The sequence below is a fragment of the Geotrypetes seraphini genome, chromosome 5 (assembly GCF_902459505.1).
Source record: "Geotrypetes seraphini chromosome 5, aGeoSer1.1, whole genome shotgun sequence".
NCBI classification, from domain to species: Eukaryota; Metazoa; Chordata; class Amphibia; order Gymnophiona; family Dermophiidae; genus Geotrypetes; species Geotrypetes seraphini.
The window spans coordinates 143,803,247-143,819,517 of NC_047088.1; the positions used below are offsets into that span (position 1 = coordinate 143,803,247).

A 16,271-nucleotide genomic window follows, 5' to 3' on the forward strand; every position below is an offset into this window, starting at 1 on the left:
TGGTATTGCTGGATGTTAGGAGAGTTCTTCGTTACCTTGAGGTGACAAATGATTTTCATCTCTCAGATCATCTTTTTGTACTGAGTCTTAAACACAATGCAGAGGCAGGTTTCATGAGCACAACTAGTGTGACGAGAGGAAAAGGACCTCAGATGTCTGGGCTATAGAAGAGTATGAACTCGCAAAAACCATATGCAGGAACAGGTTCTCTTTCATAGGTTCAAAAACCTCTCGAGCTGACTGAGATTATTATAATTTATTAATATGTGTTGTTTTTACATTTTTTATATTATCAAACACAAATCATTTAAACGATCAGCAAAAAAGAAAGAAAATGCACTTATCTGTGTGCATGTCAGGATATGTTCGGCCCGATGGGACCCATTTCACCAATTAACTTGACTTCCTCAGGGGTCTGAATTAAGTACTGCAAAAAAGAGAGATATAGTGCACTCAAATCAATATATAATAAAGATCTATGCTAGCTGTTAAAGTAGATTCAGATGAAGTAGTACTTACTGCATTAAGCTTTACCATTCATCGCATTTCTAAAAATGGCGTTGGTGACGATCAACGCCAGAGCATGCGCAATTATACTTAGGTAAGTTATTACAAGCCCCTACTCATATTAATTATAGCCCCTACTTACCCGATGAACAGAGTTCGGGGGGAGGGTATAGTGGGAGATGAGTGAGGAGAGAGATTCAGGGGCAACAGAGTGAATGCACTTGTAAGTCAGTAAGAGGAGTTTCAACTGTATTTGGAAGCAGATGGCAATGAAGTGATTTAAGGTTTAAGGAAGGGGGAATGTGAGCATGGCGGCTCTCATGCAATACAATACAGTTTTTATATATATACCGCCAATACTTCCATGAAGTTCACAGCGGTTTATATAAATGATTATGACCATACAAATTATTAAATAGTATTACAATATTTAGGAATTATTAATAACAAATTATTGAAATAGATAGGTCTTTAGCTCTTTCTTGAAAATCTTAAAATTAGATTGCTTGTTAATATTAGTTGGTAAAGTTTTCCAAAGTTTTGCTGCTTGATAAGCCAATGTGGAAGAAAAAGATCTATTGTATCTTATATTCTTCATGACTGGATACCGAAAAGTGTCATTATTTCTCAGATTCAAAGATGGATTATTGGAAAAATTAAAGAGTTGAGGCATATAATCTGGAGTTTCTCCAAAACATATTTTAAATAGTATATAATAGAATTTATAAAGTATTTGCCCTTCTATAGGTAGCCAGTGCAGTTCACATTGGCATGGTATAATCTTACCACTTTTCTTCAATCTGAAGATTAATCTAATGGCCGTATTCTGTAGAGTTTGGAGGATTTTTAATTATAAATTTTGGGCAAACTAAGAAGGTGACATTGCTATAGTCCAATTGAGACAAAACTAAAGATTGTACTAATAGGCGGAATTGATAATTATCTAAAAACTTTCTAATCCAGCATTGGTTTTCTTTAATGGTAGTTGATTAAGAGCAGAACATATTTGGCTTTGTGGAGAGGTCCCTGTGCCCCTCTTTCTTTTTCCTGCTGTAGTGGCTGTTGTCTGCTTTAGTATGAACTGAGGAGCAGAGCACAGTGCACAGAGATAGGGGAGGCAGAGCTGAAAAATGTAGATGACGCCTTCTACATAAACTCACAAGTAGAGGTGAATAACCCACTGGATCAAGACTCGTATGCCTTTTACTAGAAGAACTTAATCTTCCCATAGGGTGTGGAAAATTGAAAGATTAGTCCATAGAAGAAAACTGATTGTTGATTTATAGCTATCTGGCTAATTGCCAGGTTATAATGGCCTGAGGGGCCCTTATAGGTAAGGAAAAAAGTGAAGGTAGTTTTACAAGTTCTGAAGACAAGAATTAGAGGAGTAAAGGGCAGGAAGCACAATAGGATAATGTATTTATTATGCATCATTAATAAAACATCAGATTTATAAAAGATCCAACATGGCTGTGTTTCGGTGCCTTGTCTGCAACGAATCACCCTATGAATAGACAAATCAGAGAACACTTTCAAAAGATAAATCATTCAAAAGATAAATCACAGCACATATACAACCCAGCATAATGTACCTGTCATTTCATTCATAAAGTCAATAAAAAAAATCTTTGGAACTTTCAGATAAACATAGTAGTAAACTGCCTTACCAACTGCTCCCCTCCCCCCCCCCAAGATTTTAAGCTATCACTCCAATCAACAGTAATAAAATGTATAAATGAGTATCAGAAAAGCTTCCCTTCATTATTATGACAATCAAGGTGGTTCTGTTAAAACTTGTTATAAATCATTTTAAATATTTTTGATTCTGAAATCCATAGATAATATAAAATATTACTAAATAAAATAATATTATTGTTCTATCTTTTATGTTTAAACATTTTATTGATGACTAATAGCAGCCATAATACAGAAGAACAATAATTACATATTCACTATAACCAACATGTTCCACACCAAAGTCATCAGGATTTTGTTATTATAACAGCAATCTACCCTCCTCCCCCCCCCCCCCGCACCCCTATCTCCCCTCTCCCTCTCCATGTACCCTCTCAAGAAATGAAAAAAACATCAGGTACATCACACTCACTCCAGTTCCAGGGATCTTGGTTCGTATGAGCCCCCCCAGAACAGCTTTTAATATTAAGATGCCCACAATAAGATCAAGGTACAGATGCAATAACAACCAACCAGTTCCATTAACATATACAGCTCTTTATCCAGCCTTCCCCAAACCAAATTCACCATAAAATGTCCCGAAAAACAAGACATTATGCAACAGGAGAGTCCAAGAGAGCAGTTACCGATTAGTTCCAAAGCCCTCCCTAGCCCATTCTAGAACTATTAATCAGCTAACAGGTCCCTCATACCCTTTCTAATTGTCCAGTAAATTGTCTACCTACCCAGTATAACCAAAGTGAGCCCCCACCCAAACACCCCCACCTCCTAAAACCCAATCCTATAGAGAGTATTCAATATGAATCCATGCCCCCTCTGATGAATACTATTAAGATAGGGATGTTTAAAGTGTTTGAGGAAGAAGGATGGGGGGGAGGGACAGATTTCATGTCAGATTAATTGTATTATCAAAAAGGGATGTATAATTATATATAAATTTGGAAGGAATATTTTATTGATATGGAAAAGGGTGGGAGGTGGGGGGGGGGAATAAAAACATGTATAATAATATTGTTTAAGAATGCCAAGTGTGTTATGTAAATTAATTGTAATAATACTGTACACTTGTTGAAAGAAATAAAAAGGAATAAAGATTTAAAAAAAAAAAAAAAAGATAGGGATCCCATATCTTCCTGAATTGTAGAGTTTGTTTACAAGACATTTGCAACTGGTTTACTGCAGGAATGGGGACAAGACCTTTCACCGCCTCGTGAGAGCGGTGAAAAGTCTTACTCCTGTGTTAAAAAAATTGCGCCCATGTCAGACTCGGCATCTTCTCTCCAACTTCTCTTGGGCCTATTTTACCTTCAGGAGCCAGCCATGCCACGATGAAGACAGAAGGAACCCAAAACCAAAGCCCTCACTTCCCAACATACCAATTGGTGTATATCTGCTTGCCAGCGCTAATATAAGGGGGGTTCCTGGGAGGTCCAACTTTTCAATATACCTTTTCGGGCCAACAAATTTAACTTTGTACATAATTGCCTCTGCACCCCCCCCTTCCATATCACCATAGACTTCAGGGAGATCCAGCACAAACTTCTCTCGTCCCCTCCATATGCATCCCTAGGTTATTCCAGTAACCCTGTAACCTATGACACCACCAAAACATATGTCCCAGTGTGTTGTTCTATCTTTTAAAAAAATCATTGTAATCAATAGTTGTATAAGCTCCAAATCAAAATATTTTTATATGTGTATATATATAGATAAACTTTACTGCTCATATACTCTCCTTTTAGAAAGGCGCGGTAGTGGCCGCTGTGCGGCAAATGCTCTGACGCCCATTGAATCCCTTTGGGCATTGGAGCAGTTACTGTAGCCTGCCACAATAATTGCCTTTGTAAAAGGCAGCCATAGTGCTTTCATACTATAATTCTTAGCGTTTTTGCAAAAAAAAAAGAGCCGCATGTATTAAATATTTTGCACCTTCTAATTATAGAAGCTGTGGCTAAGAAGCCTTGAAAAGGCTATGCTTCATACTTTTAATCAACTGAACAATTCGCATCTTTTTGCAAAATTTGTAGCGTATTACAGTCAACAATGTTACATAAAGGACTGTTTTCATCTTTTAGAAACTACTTTCCTGCAGTGAGCTGATAAAGGCTCGCCTACACCTCTAGTACCAGTACCCTTAAAATAGTCACAGATATTTCAGCATACTTATATAAACATTAAAAGTAACCTGCTTGGGTTGAGTCTAATTAACCCTTTGATGGCAATCTGGAGTTAATAGTAGATACACCAGTACTCTGACATCGAGGAATAGAGACAGTTTTCTCATAATTGTTGCATCTTCTTTTACAGGTAATATGTATCCTAATGTTTTTTCTTGTCTTTCATGGTTGCTTACTTTGTAGGTAAGAATGGAGAGCTCCTCCCTACTACTGAGGAAGCAGAGGAACTGGAGCGGGCATTGCAGGCAGTGACTTCCCTTGAGTGCCTGAGTACCATTGGTGTGCTTACCCAGACGGATGTTGTACCCATTCAGGAGCTGTCTGAGCGTGGGATAGGAGTATTTCCCACAGGTTCTGGAGCTTCAGGAATTCAGTCCTTAAATCGGGAGGTTGCCACAGACCTAGGAGAGCTGTTAAACAGTCGCATTGTGCATGATAATTTCTCTAGTCTAGAGCTGGATGAGAATTTGCTCCGTTCTGCTACTTTGTCCAACCCATCGACGCCCCTAGCAGGGCAGTTCTCTGCCCCTGCTAGCGTCAGCCTTACTTCTGCCACTCTAATAAACCAGAGTGCACTTGGGGAGAGAGCCTTCCAAGGACCTTTTCATGGACTTCATGATGGCAGCCATGCCTCTCAGAGGCCACACCCTGCCCAGCTGCTGAGCAAGGCAGATGACCTAATCACCTCACGACAGCAATACAGTAATGATCATTCACACTCCTCACCCCATGGAAGCCATTATGATAGTGAGCATGTGCCGTCTCCTTACAGTGACCATATAACATCCCCCCACACCACCTCCTATTCTAATGATAACTTGGCAGCTACCTTCACAGCAGAGGTGCCCATGATGGCGCAGCACTTGCTCACATCCCAGCTCGAGGTGCCACTTGCTGGGGTGGTAAACCCCAGAACTCACTGGGGAAGCCTTCCTGTCAACCTTGGTGATCCCTCACCTTTTAGCAACCTCATCAGTGCAGATGGACACCTTCTTTCAACCTCCCTGTCCACGCCACCTACCACCTCTCATTCGGAAACCATACAGCCTGTCTTCTCCACCGTGACCCCCAACAGCTCCAGCGTGCTTCCGGGGTTACCACAAACCAGCTTTAGCGGCATGGGTCCCCCTTCCACTGACCTGATGGCCTCCAGTTCCCCTAAGCAACAGCAACAGCTCCTCCCTCAGTTCAGTGCGGCCTTTGGCCATCAGCTCAGCTCTCACAGTGGCATTCCCAAGGACCTGCAGCCAACTCATAGCTCCATAGCGCCTCCCACTGGCTTCACAGTAACAGGTGCCACGGCAACTAGTACCAACAATGTGTCTGTTCCTTTCACCACCTCTTAACTAAGTAACTGTCTTTTTTTTCTCTGTTTGTATTGGAGTGAAGTGGGAATCCTATGCTATTTTTCTCTGTTCCATATTCCTCTTCTTACTCCTTCCTCTTTTTTTAACTAGAAAATTTGGCACGGGTTATCGCTGTCAGTGACCCTTCTTTCAGTGTTATGTGCTTTAGACACACTGGTGCTTTCTCTTAGATCTGGCAGGTTCACTTCCCATCCCTCCCCCCTCATTATTTCAGTTGTGGAGCAGAAGGGTCTCCACACATTGATCTCAGTAGTAAGCCTAAAATTAGGAAGATACCTCAGATCACTGAAACCTGCTCCTGTTATCCATTCATTCTATTGCATTAACAGGTGCTGTGGAAAGTTACAGCAGTAGAAGCAGGAAATTTACTTAATGACAAGGTCCTGGTTGCAAAGGCAAATTAAAAGATCCATGCAGTGGTTCAGTGCTGTGATTCCAACACATTGAATCCATTCATGATCTTGATTCAGTTCCCAGTGTTGGTGAATATCTTTTAAAGACAGATTATTGATCTTGGGATAGGTGGAAAGAAGCAGATCAAGTCCACCTGTAATGGGGAAGCAACAACCGTGCCACCTCCAAGTTGCTTGTCCCTAAGGCATTCTGCCATCTAGTTCAGTGTATAGAGGAAATTGCCAGTTTGCATTCAGCATCAAGAACAGTAGAGGAATAAAACAGAAACTGTCAAAGAGTTGATAACAAATGTTACTGTGCCCTTAAAACGTCATTTGGAGGTTTTTCTGTTACTGAGAGGTAGCTGAAATGGTGTGGTGTTGTCAGAGCCCTTCTTTCTTTTGTGAACTGGGCTGAACTTTGAAGTCCTCAAGTGGAAGCTGGTTTCAGTTCAGATTTAAAAGAAGTTGATCATTCGTTTCTATATCCATTCAAAGAAGTTTAATGCCGATTATTCTCTCTTGGAGCTGCATTAGTGTGTGTCCAGGCTAGTCTAAGAAATAAGCAAAGTTGTATTTTTTAAAAGCTTATTTCACCATTTAAATTGTATTGTGGCATTTGCTATTTGCCACTGCCCAAAAGCAAAACAAAGCAGGAGTACGATATTTATCTCTGGAATGTTGTTTACTTGCCTTGCTACTGACTTATCTCCTAATTTCCATTGTTAATCACATTTTCAAATTTAAGCAGTTACTTTGAAGTCCTGCATTCTTCCTTTTCTCAAATCATCCCACCTTTGAAAAGAATAAGAAAAAGGAGAACTGGGGCTTTACAAAAAAGAATAGTCCAATAATCATTGTTGTAGAAATGAATTTTCATGTCATTAGATTACCGAAGAGCAGCTGTAGTTGGCCATTAAGGGCTAGAGTGACCTGGCATGTTAATATGTGTTATGAGTATATAGGTCCATTTGCTTAAAATGGGCCTTGTGGTAGATACATATCGATATCTTATCAGCACATGCAAACATGGTAGCACACTTTAGTAAATTTATTCCTAAATTTACATCTATAACTCAGGAGTGTGCAATTCTGGTTTCTTAAGTATGGGATATTAGTCTGTTTTCACCAAGTGTCTGTGATGCCCAGGAATGTTGAGGTCAACATTTGGAAAGACTTAAGTCGTTGGTAGCAGGTATCGACTGCATAAGTCCTTTATTAAAAACATTTTTACCTACAGAAAAGCTAACCTTTGGCTAAATATGGGCATGATTAGGGGGAAGAGAGGTGGGCCAACAACATTGTCGTTGCACATAAAGTTAAGCTTATAAGCACCATTGTACAAATAGCAACTACGATGTTACGCAGATAAGATATTGGTATAAAGTTGTACCTGTGTCAGCACTTGAATATTCAGTGACAGAAAATGTGCATAAAACTTTATAGAGATATCTTATCTGTATAAAGTTATATGGATATCCCCTCGCCTTGTGGTGTTTGTCTATGGTTGCTTTCTGGATCTTAAATTTCTCCAGTAGGTTTCCCCTTGATAATCTGTCATGTTCAAGCTTCCAAGCAATGAGCATAATGTCCATCCTTGTTTTGCAAGAGTGAGTGACCCTAGCTACAACTTAATCTAGAGCTTTTAAATTAAATGCTGGAAAAACATGCATTTTATAGGGTTGAACAATCACTTCTGCATTAGAGAAGCAATTTCGTTGTATTTTTTCACTTGATTCATTATGTACTTCTTTGTACCACATCAGTTTCACAGAAAACTCCTATATTAAGGGTGTAGAATTATGGCTTTTAGACCAAGGTAGCAAAGGTCAAGTCTACCATTCATGTTTTAAAATCTTTCTTTCCACACTTTGACGACCAGGATTTCTCAGGGCCCAATTTTGTCTTTGTCTCATATGTGTGGTATGGATACAGGTTATAATCTTCATATTTATTTTTATTCTTGTGTTTCGATCATGTCATGCAATGAAATGAAGTGACAAAAGAGAATTGATTGCTGGTTCTATAGATGTGGTTACAACCAGTTATTTAGTCTGGCTCTGGATAGATAAATGATTTATGGGGATTGCGTTTGGGGCTGTTTCCATGGTGATGAGTAGATAAATATGATTGGCTAATTCCCTGCCTTTTTTTATCATGGGGATTGCGTTTGGGGCTGTTTCCATGGTGATGAGTAGATAAATATGATTGGCTAATTCCCTGTCTTTTTTTTTTATCATGGTTTGACTGCCATTTCTTGGTGTTTGACTCACATGGTCAGTATTACCGTAGTTGCAGATTATTTTAAATCTCATAATTCATTAGCATAAGAGCATGAGAACAAAACGTTAGATGAGTTATCTGCAGCAATAGAGTTAAGTAGATCTGAGATGGAGAGCACAAATGAATTGAAAGTTCCTTAGCATCAAAGTTATACCTGATCAACCAAAATAATTTTCTTGGGGGTGGGATGGGGAATTCAGTCTTTGCTGAGAGAGAAGTTTTTAAATCTGTTCTGCTGCCCTACATTTTAAGCAAGTCATGTTGGGATACCTTTTTATTATTGAATTGTATTTATTTCCTGAGGATACATCATTGATATATTTGAAAGCTTCACCCACTTAGTGGAAAAATCCTAAACAGAATCTTGTGTTTGGTAGCTCTAGTGTGTAAGTAGAGCAGAAGCCATTGATGAATGATTTCCAAGGAGGAAGTTTTTTTTAAAAAATCAGGGCATATGGTCATAATAAATGGTGTGTACTTTTATTAATAATAAAAATTAAAGAAAAAAAATGATTAAGAAGAGAGATAAAATAAGGAGCTAGAGCAGTGGTCTCAAACTTGTGACCCGGGACCCATGCGGCCCGCCAGGTACTATTTTGAGGCACCTCGGTATGTTTATCATAATCATAAAAGTAAAATAAAACAGTTTCTTGATAATATGTTTCTTTAGCTATAAATTACAATATTATTATTAAGACTTAGCCAAAAGGAAAGATTTACAAACTATAAAGAGTTTTTTACCTCATGCAAAATTGTCATTTTTTTAAATAAGACATTAACTATTTTTTCTCAGGCCCTCCAAGTACCTACAAATCCAAAATGTGGCCCTGCAAAGGGTTTGAGTTTGAGACCACTGAGCAAGAGGCATGACCAACAGAAGAAGGGAGCAATCAAGCAGATGTTTTTGAGAGAACACCGTTTCTCCAAATTTGAGTGGCTCCCTCTGCCTAAGATAGCTAGGAAGCCCATTATGTACAGAACATTATCTGCTGAGGCTTGTCATTCAGCGCTGAATTACATGCATCAGCTACACAGCGTCTTTCTATTGATTGGGTTTACCACGGTCTGGATCAGATAGTTAACATGTGCCTCTACTTTTCCACTAAAACTTTTTGATAATGAAATTGTGGCCAATTGTAGCACTACACGAAATGACTGTATAAGATCAGTAGACAGGTAGGCAGAAAGATGCACTGCTTTACTTGCAGCTATAGTTTAGGTCTGGTTATTTTTTTTAAAGGCAGCAAAATTGCACAGTATTTTCAGATTTATTCCTGTTTATAATGTAAATTGGTGGCACACTGATGTTTATTTTATAATGAAGCGTGGAATAGTTGCAGTAATCCACATATTGGCTCTATTACCCTTCCACCAAAGAATCCTCATAACAGTTTTAATCCATTTGTAGAAATTATCAATATGAATGTGTTTTTATATGATCTGATTGAATAAAGCTAGTTTTGTCCCTTCATTAAAGTCTAAAAGTTCATTTTTTTATTTATTTAATTTTTAAGATTGTATTAAATTTGGAAAGTTAACATATCAAAATTGTAGTAGAAACAACAGATCACCTTTTTGATATGATGTACCATCAGAGAACCCGTGGCTGCATAAGAAAACAGTCTTTGAGATATTTTAGAGCGCTTCCTGTTACTGCTACTGAGATGCAATATCAAATGGTGGTCTGACCAATGAAGGGCATTATAAGTGACTCAGCCGAGTGACTGTTCATCTTGGCTTTATCAGGAGAGAGTTGATTGAGAATTTAGGAGGAGAAAGCTGAAATATTGGGCTGTTTTTTTAGCCATGCAAAAATTTTGACTCTGTGGCTTACCCTGCATAATAATACTATGAGATGCATCCAAGAAGCGGTTCATTCACCATAGGCAAGCTGCTTAGTAGACTTGCAGTCACTAATGCTAATTGAACAAGTGTAATGTTATAATAATGGAATTATTATGAGCCCATTGAGCTTGCCTTGGCCTTTAAAAGCAACCAGTGATTTTAGATTATATTAATTTTGTGGTCTTGATTAATAGATTTGTTCAGTTTGAATATCTGATTATCAAAAACCTGGTTACTGAGCCTTTCAGATAGGCTGATGTAATAAGCTTTGCTAATATTAAATCTATATACTGAGATTCGGCGTGCAATTTTCCTGTTGCATGTGTACACAAAAAAACAAGCAAAAAAGACTTTTTACTCCAGATGCAGTCAACTTCAAAATACTGCATCATTAAAAATGAAGTGCATAGTTTCTGCATGGGGTGGGTTTTTGACATACTCACTGTACTTCTGTAATGATTGGTCCCTTTCCATTTAGTACTCTCAGACTGGTCCCTCCACTAAAAGTTTTCTAAGGGACCAGCAACTGATGAGGTGCAAAGAATATGTGAATAGGAAGTACAGCTATAGCACCACTTAACATTCAACTGTGAAGGAGGAGATTAAAGCAAATTCTCACCCATGAAATCCCAGAAAAGGGCCCGCCAAGCCCTGAAGGAAAAAGAGAGGCTTTTGCTTCTTTTTGCAGGGCTTGGCAGACACTTTTGGGGGTTTGAGGGGTGAGGATTTTACCCTGTGACTTCTTTCATTACTTGGGGAGGGTCTGAAGTTGGGGGTCTGCTCAAATACTATTTTTTTTTTTTTTTAATTATATATTGAGCGTTGAGAGGGTGAATTTGCTTTTTGCTCAGAAAACTCACACTGGAACAGGAAGCTGGGATAGCAGCCTATATAAGCGCTAACACTTTACTCCACATCAGACCAGAAGTTCAATCCCTAGCATTAGAAAAACCTGTGTATTAAGCCTTCATGGCTTATGCACTCTTTTTCCACAGGGAGAAGTAATGGCTAATGCCTTAATTAATGTATGATTGAAATGGTAGTGTGGAAACATGTACACACGCTTTTATGCACAAAAGTACTGCATCGGGTGCTGTACTATACACAGTAAATTGTATACATAGCTCAGTGCTTCTTATTACATCAGCCTATGAAATATATTAAAATACACAGGAGCAATCGGGCAAAAATGCAAGAGTAGTTAACAGCATTGGTTAAGCAATAGAGGAAAGTATAATTTTATAAACCATCTTCACATGTAAAATGCTGTTTTATGCATATAAATGGAACTCTTATAAAATTAGGTTGCAAACTGGTGTATACAGTTGCACTTTACACATACATTCCTGGATTCTATATATGGCACCCAGATTTGTGGGTGTCCTAGATGCACATGCAAATTAATTGACTAACGAACCCTTAACTACCAATAATTGGGCGGTAACAACCAACTATTGATGGTAATTGGCACTCATTAAGTTTTGCTGACTGCATGCTATTCTATAAGGCAGGACACCTGCCTACTAGCATGTGACTCAGTGGGGCGATCTGGAAAGCTGTACACACAATTACTGAATGCTGCCTCAAAACGCCTAACTTGGATGCATGCCCCTTATAGAATAGTGCTTAGTGTGCATTATTTTTTGGTGCCTATTATTCAGCACTGTTTATCAAATTCTCCCCATTATTTATGAAATATGCATGTAAAGTATGCACTGCTATTTACACTTGCTCTCAAGCTAGAATAAAACCCGACTTACTCCCAGTATAGCCAAAATGTCACTCATGCTATGAGTAAACATTAGTGCTAGCTTCCAAGTTTATTAAAATTTTTCTATCCTGCACCAAGGTTCATAGCCTTCTAGGTGGCTTACAGTCTAAAAACCAGCTAACGAATTTACATGATTCAGGAATTTTGCAAAATTGATTGCAAACAGAAAGCTAAACCAACCTGAATCTTGTCTCATATCATGGACAAAAGCTGTTGGTACACAAGGGGGTCAAATTTAAGCTATGTAAAAATAGAATGTATTGGACTTAAATGGTTTCCATAACAGCAGCCACTTCATTGAACTGTATGAAGAAATTCTGAAACTGGAATGGTCATTTCAAAGGATTTGCTCATGATCTGTCCAGAGTAGTGTGTCACTTTGAGCATCACAGTCACATCATCATCATCATCAGTTCAACAATAGCCTCAATGCTTCCCTTTACTTTAAAACAATACTGGTTTATTGTTTTGAGTGGGGGGGGGAGCCCCTAGAGTTCTCTAAGGCCCTCTTCTATCAAACTGCGATAGCAGTTTTTAGCGCAAGGAGCCAAGCTGCTCCCGACACTCATTGAGTTCCTATGAGCGTTGTGAGCAGCGTGGGCCATTCAGCGTGGCTCCCTGCGCTAAAAACTGCTATCACAGTTTGATAAAAGAGTGCCTAAGTATAGGCAGTATTGTTGCTTGATTTGCGCTATTTTATAAAGTCACATGGAAACCTATGTTTCTTTATAAAACAGTGCCAAAATGGGTATCTTGTTCAATTCATCTCAGTGTCCTGGTATAAAATTACCTCTGCTGTCCAGATCCTTATCTTTCTTTAAAGGAGAATATTTTTTTTAAGAAAGAGAGTTCATGTTCGTTTCCCATCCTTCTTCCACATCACAAAGCTTGTAATATACACGTCTCTTGTTATTTTAGGGTTAAGTCTTTATGTGTTCAGACATGTTTCCTGCATTCTCCAAATATTTTTCACTGTTAAGGATTTTTAGGTCCTGGCAGGCTCGGGGATTATGGGTTTCCAGTTGCTGGTTGACTTGATCAAGATCCCTTACATGAGAGAATGTAAAAAGAGTAAAAAGCTTTGGCACATGAGTCAAGAATGGTTTGAACAGGATATCTGGTTCTTTTCAAACTCTCTTTTCATTTTGCCCGCATTGTAATTAAAATGACTTTTATCGTCTTCACTCTGGATATTCAAAGACAGGATTTCATGGTACCCCAAAAGAGGTCTAGAGAATGGTGAATCATAGCATTAAGATAGATTTGAGCAGTAGGGGGGGGGGGGGAAGCAAGCCTATTCGGTTATCTGTGTAGCTACCATTTTGAAACTTCTGTAATGTAATCAAACGGTGCAATTGAGGGAGAGCCGTCTTCACCTTTGCATTCAGAATTGGCTTAGCAGAGTGACTGAAGCAACTGAGCAGTGTTGTGGTGTGTGTATAGCTTCCTTCACAGATCCAGGATAAGTGTGTATTTATGAAGAAGTCTGCAGTAGAGAGAACATGCTAAAATTTTGTTTGTGCTCCTACTGAGCATATCTCCTTAGGAGAGGCATAGAGGGATATGGGTGACTAAAACTACATCAGGTGTATACCTGACTGGGCCTCCGCGTGTGCGGATTGCCGGACTCGATGGATCATGGGTCTGATCCGGAGATGGCAGTTCTTATGTTCTTATGATTCTATAAATTGCGTCTAAAAAAGGGCACCAGCCGCATGTCAATCACGTTTAGGTGCCGTTTACAGAATTGGGGCCAGCGGCATCTATGTAAAAATGTTGGCACCTGAAATATAGGCAAGGGTTTTAAAGGCCTACATTTCAGGCACCTAGGTTTTTGGAAAATCGTACTTAGAAGCGTCTAACTCATGCTCCATTCGTAGAAACACCTACTTAGGCGATAGGTGCTTTTATCTTTTATAGAATTGGCTAGGCGCCTGTCACCCAATTAATTTTTTTTAAACCAATTATTGAGGCTTTTAAGGGTATTTTGCCAATTAAGTTAGGCACCCTTTATAGAATCAGCCTCTTAAGTGTGCAATAGAGAATGACACGGTGGCAGTTACCTGCGGCTAGCTGCAGGTAACCTGCCGAAACGGTGGGGGGGGGGGGAGAAATGCTAACTGTGAGCACAGGGACAAGTCCATCCACCGCCCTGTGGAGCTGAGAATGGCCTTGTCCCCGCAGTTAAGGGAGGGAAGGCGCGCGTTCACCAATTGTGCGCAGCCCCCTCCCTCCCTATCTGCGGCCAAATCTATCTCCCTTCCTCCCCCTTACCTTCGTAGCGCATTAGTAAAGAAACTTACTGAAGCTGGCGGAGCCTGCCTGCCTGTCTGCAGTCGCGTGTGTGTGGGCAGAAGCTTCTCCTCTGATGGCAACTTCTGGTTGCCATCAGAGGAGAAGCTTCCGCCCACACACACGTGACTGCAGGCAGGCAGGCTCCGCCAGCTTCAGTAAGTTTCTTTACTAATGCGCTACGAAGGTAAGGGGGAGGGAGGGAGATTCTCAGGGCGCTGAGGTGGTGAGAGGGAAGGGTGGATGTTACGAGGACGGGGCGGTGAAGGGGACAGTGGTCCAGTGACGGGGACAGATTTTTTTCCCCGTGTCATTCTCTAGTGTGAAATTCTACAACTGGCCGCCTTCATTTAGGCACCCTGAGAGCCCTGTAGAATCCAGATGTAACTCAGTATCGCACACCTAACATTTAGGCACTCTCAGTTACACCAATATAGAGCAGGCATGGATGTGGATGCTTAAATGCAGCAAGGGTGCAACATTATGTTACATGTGCGTAAGCAAGAGTCCCACCCCTGTTCTGCCCTTGTGTATGCTCCCTTTGCTCTATGTACTTTAAGTTAAGTGGGTATTTGCACCCTGCTGACACTTTTTGTGGTTATGTGTACACTTATAACACTTAAGTGCTAGTGTTCTAGACATCTACCCGCATAAAGGGCAATGCCACATAAAAGGGTAATTTTAGATTATAGAATTGCCCTTCATGGGGTCTTAGTGTAAGATTTTTATCATTGGTGTAGAATGGGACAAATAGAATCATTTAAGATATCATGGCTGTCCACCTATAAGGTGAGTGCTTGCAGATATGGCTTGATTTAACTTAAAAAGCTTTAACACGCGTTATCATTTCAATTTTTGCTGCTATATTTCTCTTGGGGATGACACTTCAGGTTAAGCGCCTCATAAATTAATTTAAATGACATAAAGGAACAGAACCAACTCATTTGATTTCTCATTATATATATTATCTGCTAAATGTGAAAATCGTCCAGTTGTAGGTCTGTGTGGGTGAAATGGCACTTGGGGGCCAGTATGTTATTGCCTTGGGAAGATACTCGCTTGATTTGATGGATTCCCTAAATTTGTTTTTAAGAAGTGACAATTTATATAAACTAAACCTTAAGTTTAGATACCGCATCCTCTCCATAAAGATAGAGCTCGGCACGGTTTACAGGAGCTTTTAATATAAGGAAGGAAATACATAATAAGAATTAGTGATTATAAAGAGGGTAGTGAGAATTACATTTTTGAGAATAGCCAAGTTATATAAATTTTTCTGGAAAATGGGGAGGTTAATTCTGTGAGCTATTATGTTCAGAGGAATTTGGTGCACAGTTCAAGACTTAACTTTGGCATTGCGTGTTGTCATTTTTGTAATTTTGGTTTTGCACAGTAGGTGGCAGATCAGAGAACTGAAATTAGTGCCTCCAACAAAAACGCTGAACATCATGTAACAAAGGAGATTTATAACCTCTTCTTCCTTCTCCCCTTCCCTTTCCTGCCCAGTACATATAGATGCAGCAGTGTCTTCACAGAACACCTGTTGGTTCAATATTTGCATGTATGGGACCACTGAAACAAGCTTTATTTTATTAATGTGTTAAATTAACCTGCACGCTCATGCTGTAATAGGACAAATTGATTTGTGTTGGAGCAACTCTAGGCTACATCCTAAAGTTGCCTACAGAAATTGATGTGCTGTGTACCTGGAGCCTGTTTGGTGGAAAGGTTAATTCAGAGGCAGCCTGAATCGTTTCCACTGAACATCAGCATCTCCATGATACAGTTACATAATGTCTCAGGGATTCCCCGTGAGGTATTTACCTTAACAAACTGAGTTCTAAGGGAGAGCACAAGAGCATTTCATCGCTTCCTAGGTTTTGCTTCGGGACAAAATAGCAGTTGTGTTATGTCTGTTCATTTTGGAGAGCAAAAAAAAAGA

General features: G+C 39.5%; 1 protein-coding gene across 8 annotated transcripts in view; it reads left to right on the forward strand.

Moving 5' to 3' along the window:
• INO80D (INO80 complex subunit D) overlaps positions 1-9,083 on the forward strand; it is a 121,072-nt gene extending 111,989 nt beyond the window's left edge. For all 8 annotated transcript variants that reach the window (XM_033945601.1, XM_033945606.1, XM_033945602.1 and 5 more), the window contains one exon: positions 4,563-9,083. In XM_033945601.1, coding sequence (XP_033801492.1) covers positions 4,563-5,725 — 1,163 coding nt within the window. In that variant the 3' untranslated portion in view covers positions 5,726-9,083. The remainder of the gene's footprint in view (positions 1-4,562) is intronic.
• The last annotated feature ends 7,188 nt before the right edge of the window (positions 9,084-16,271 follow it).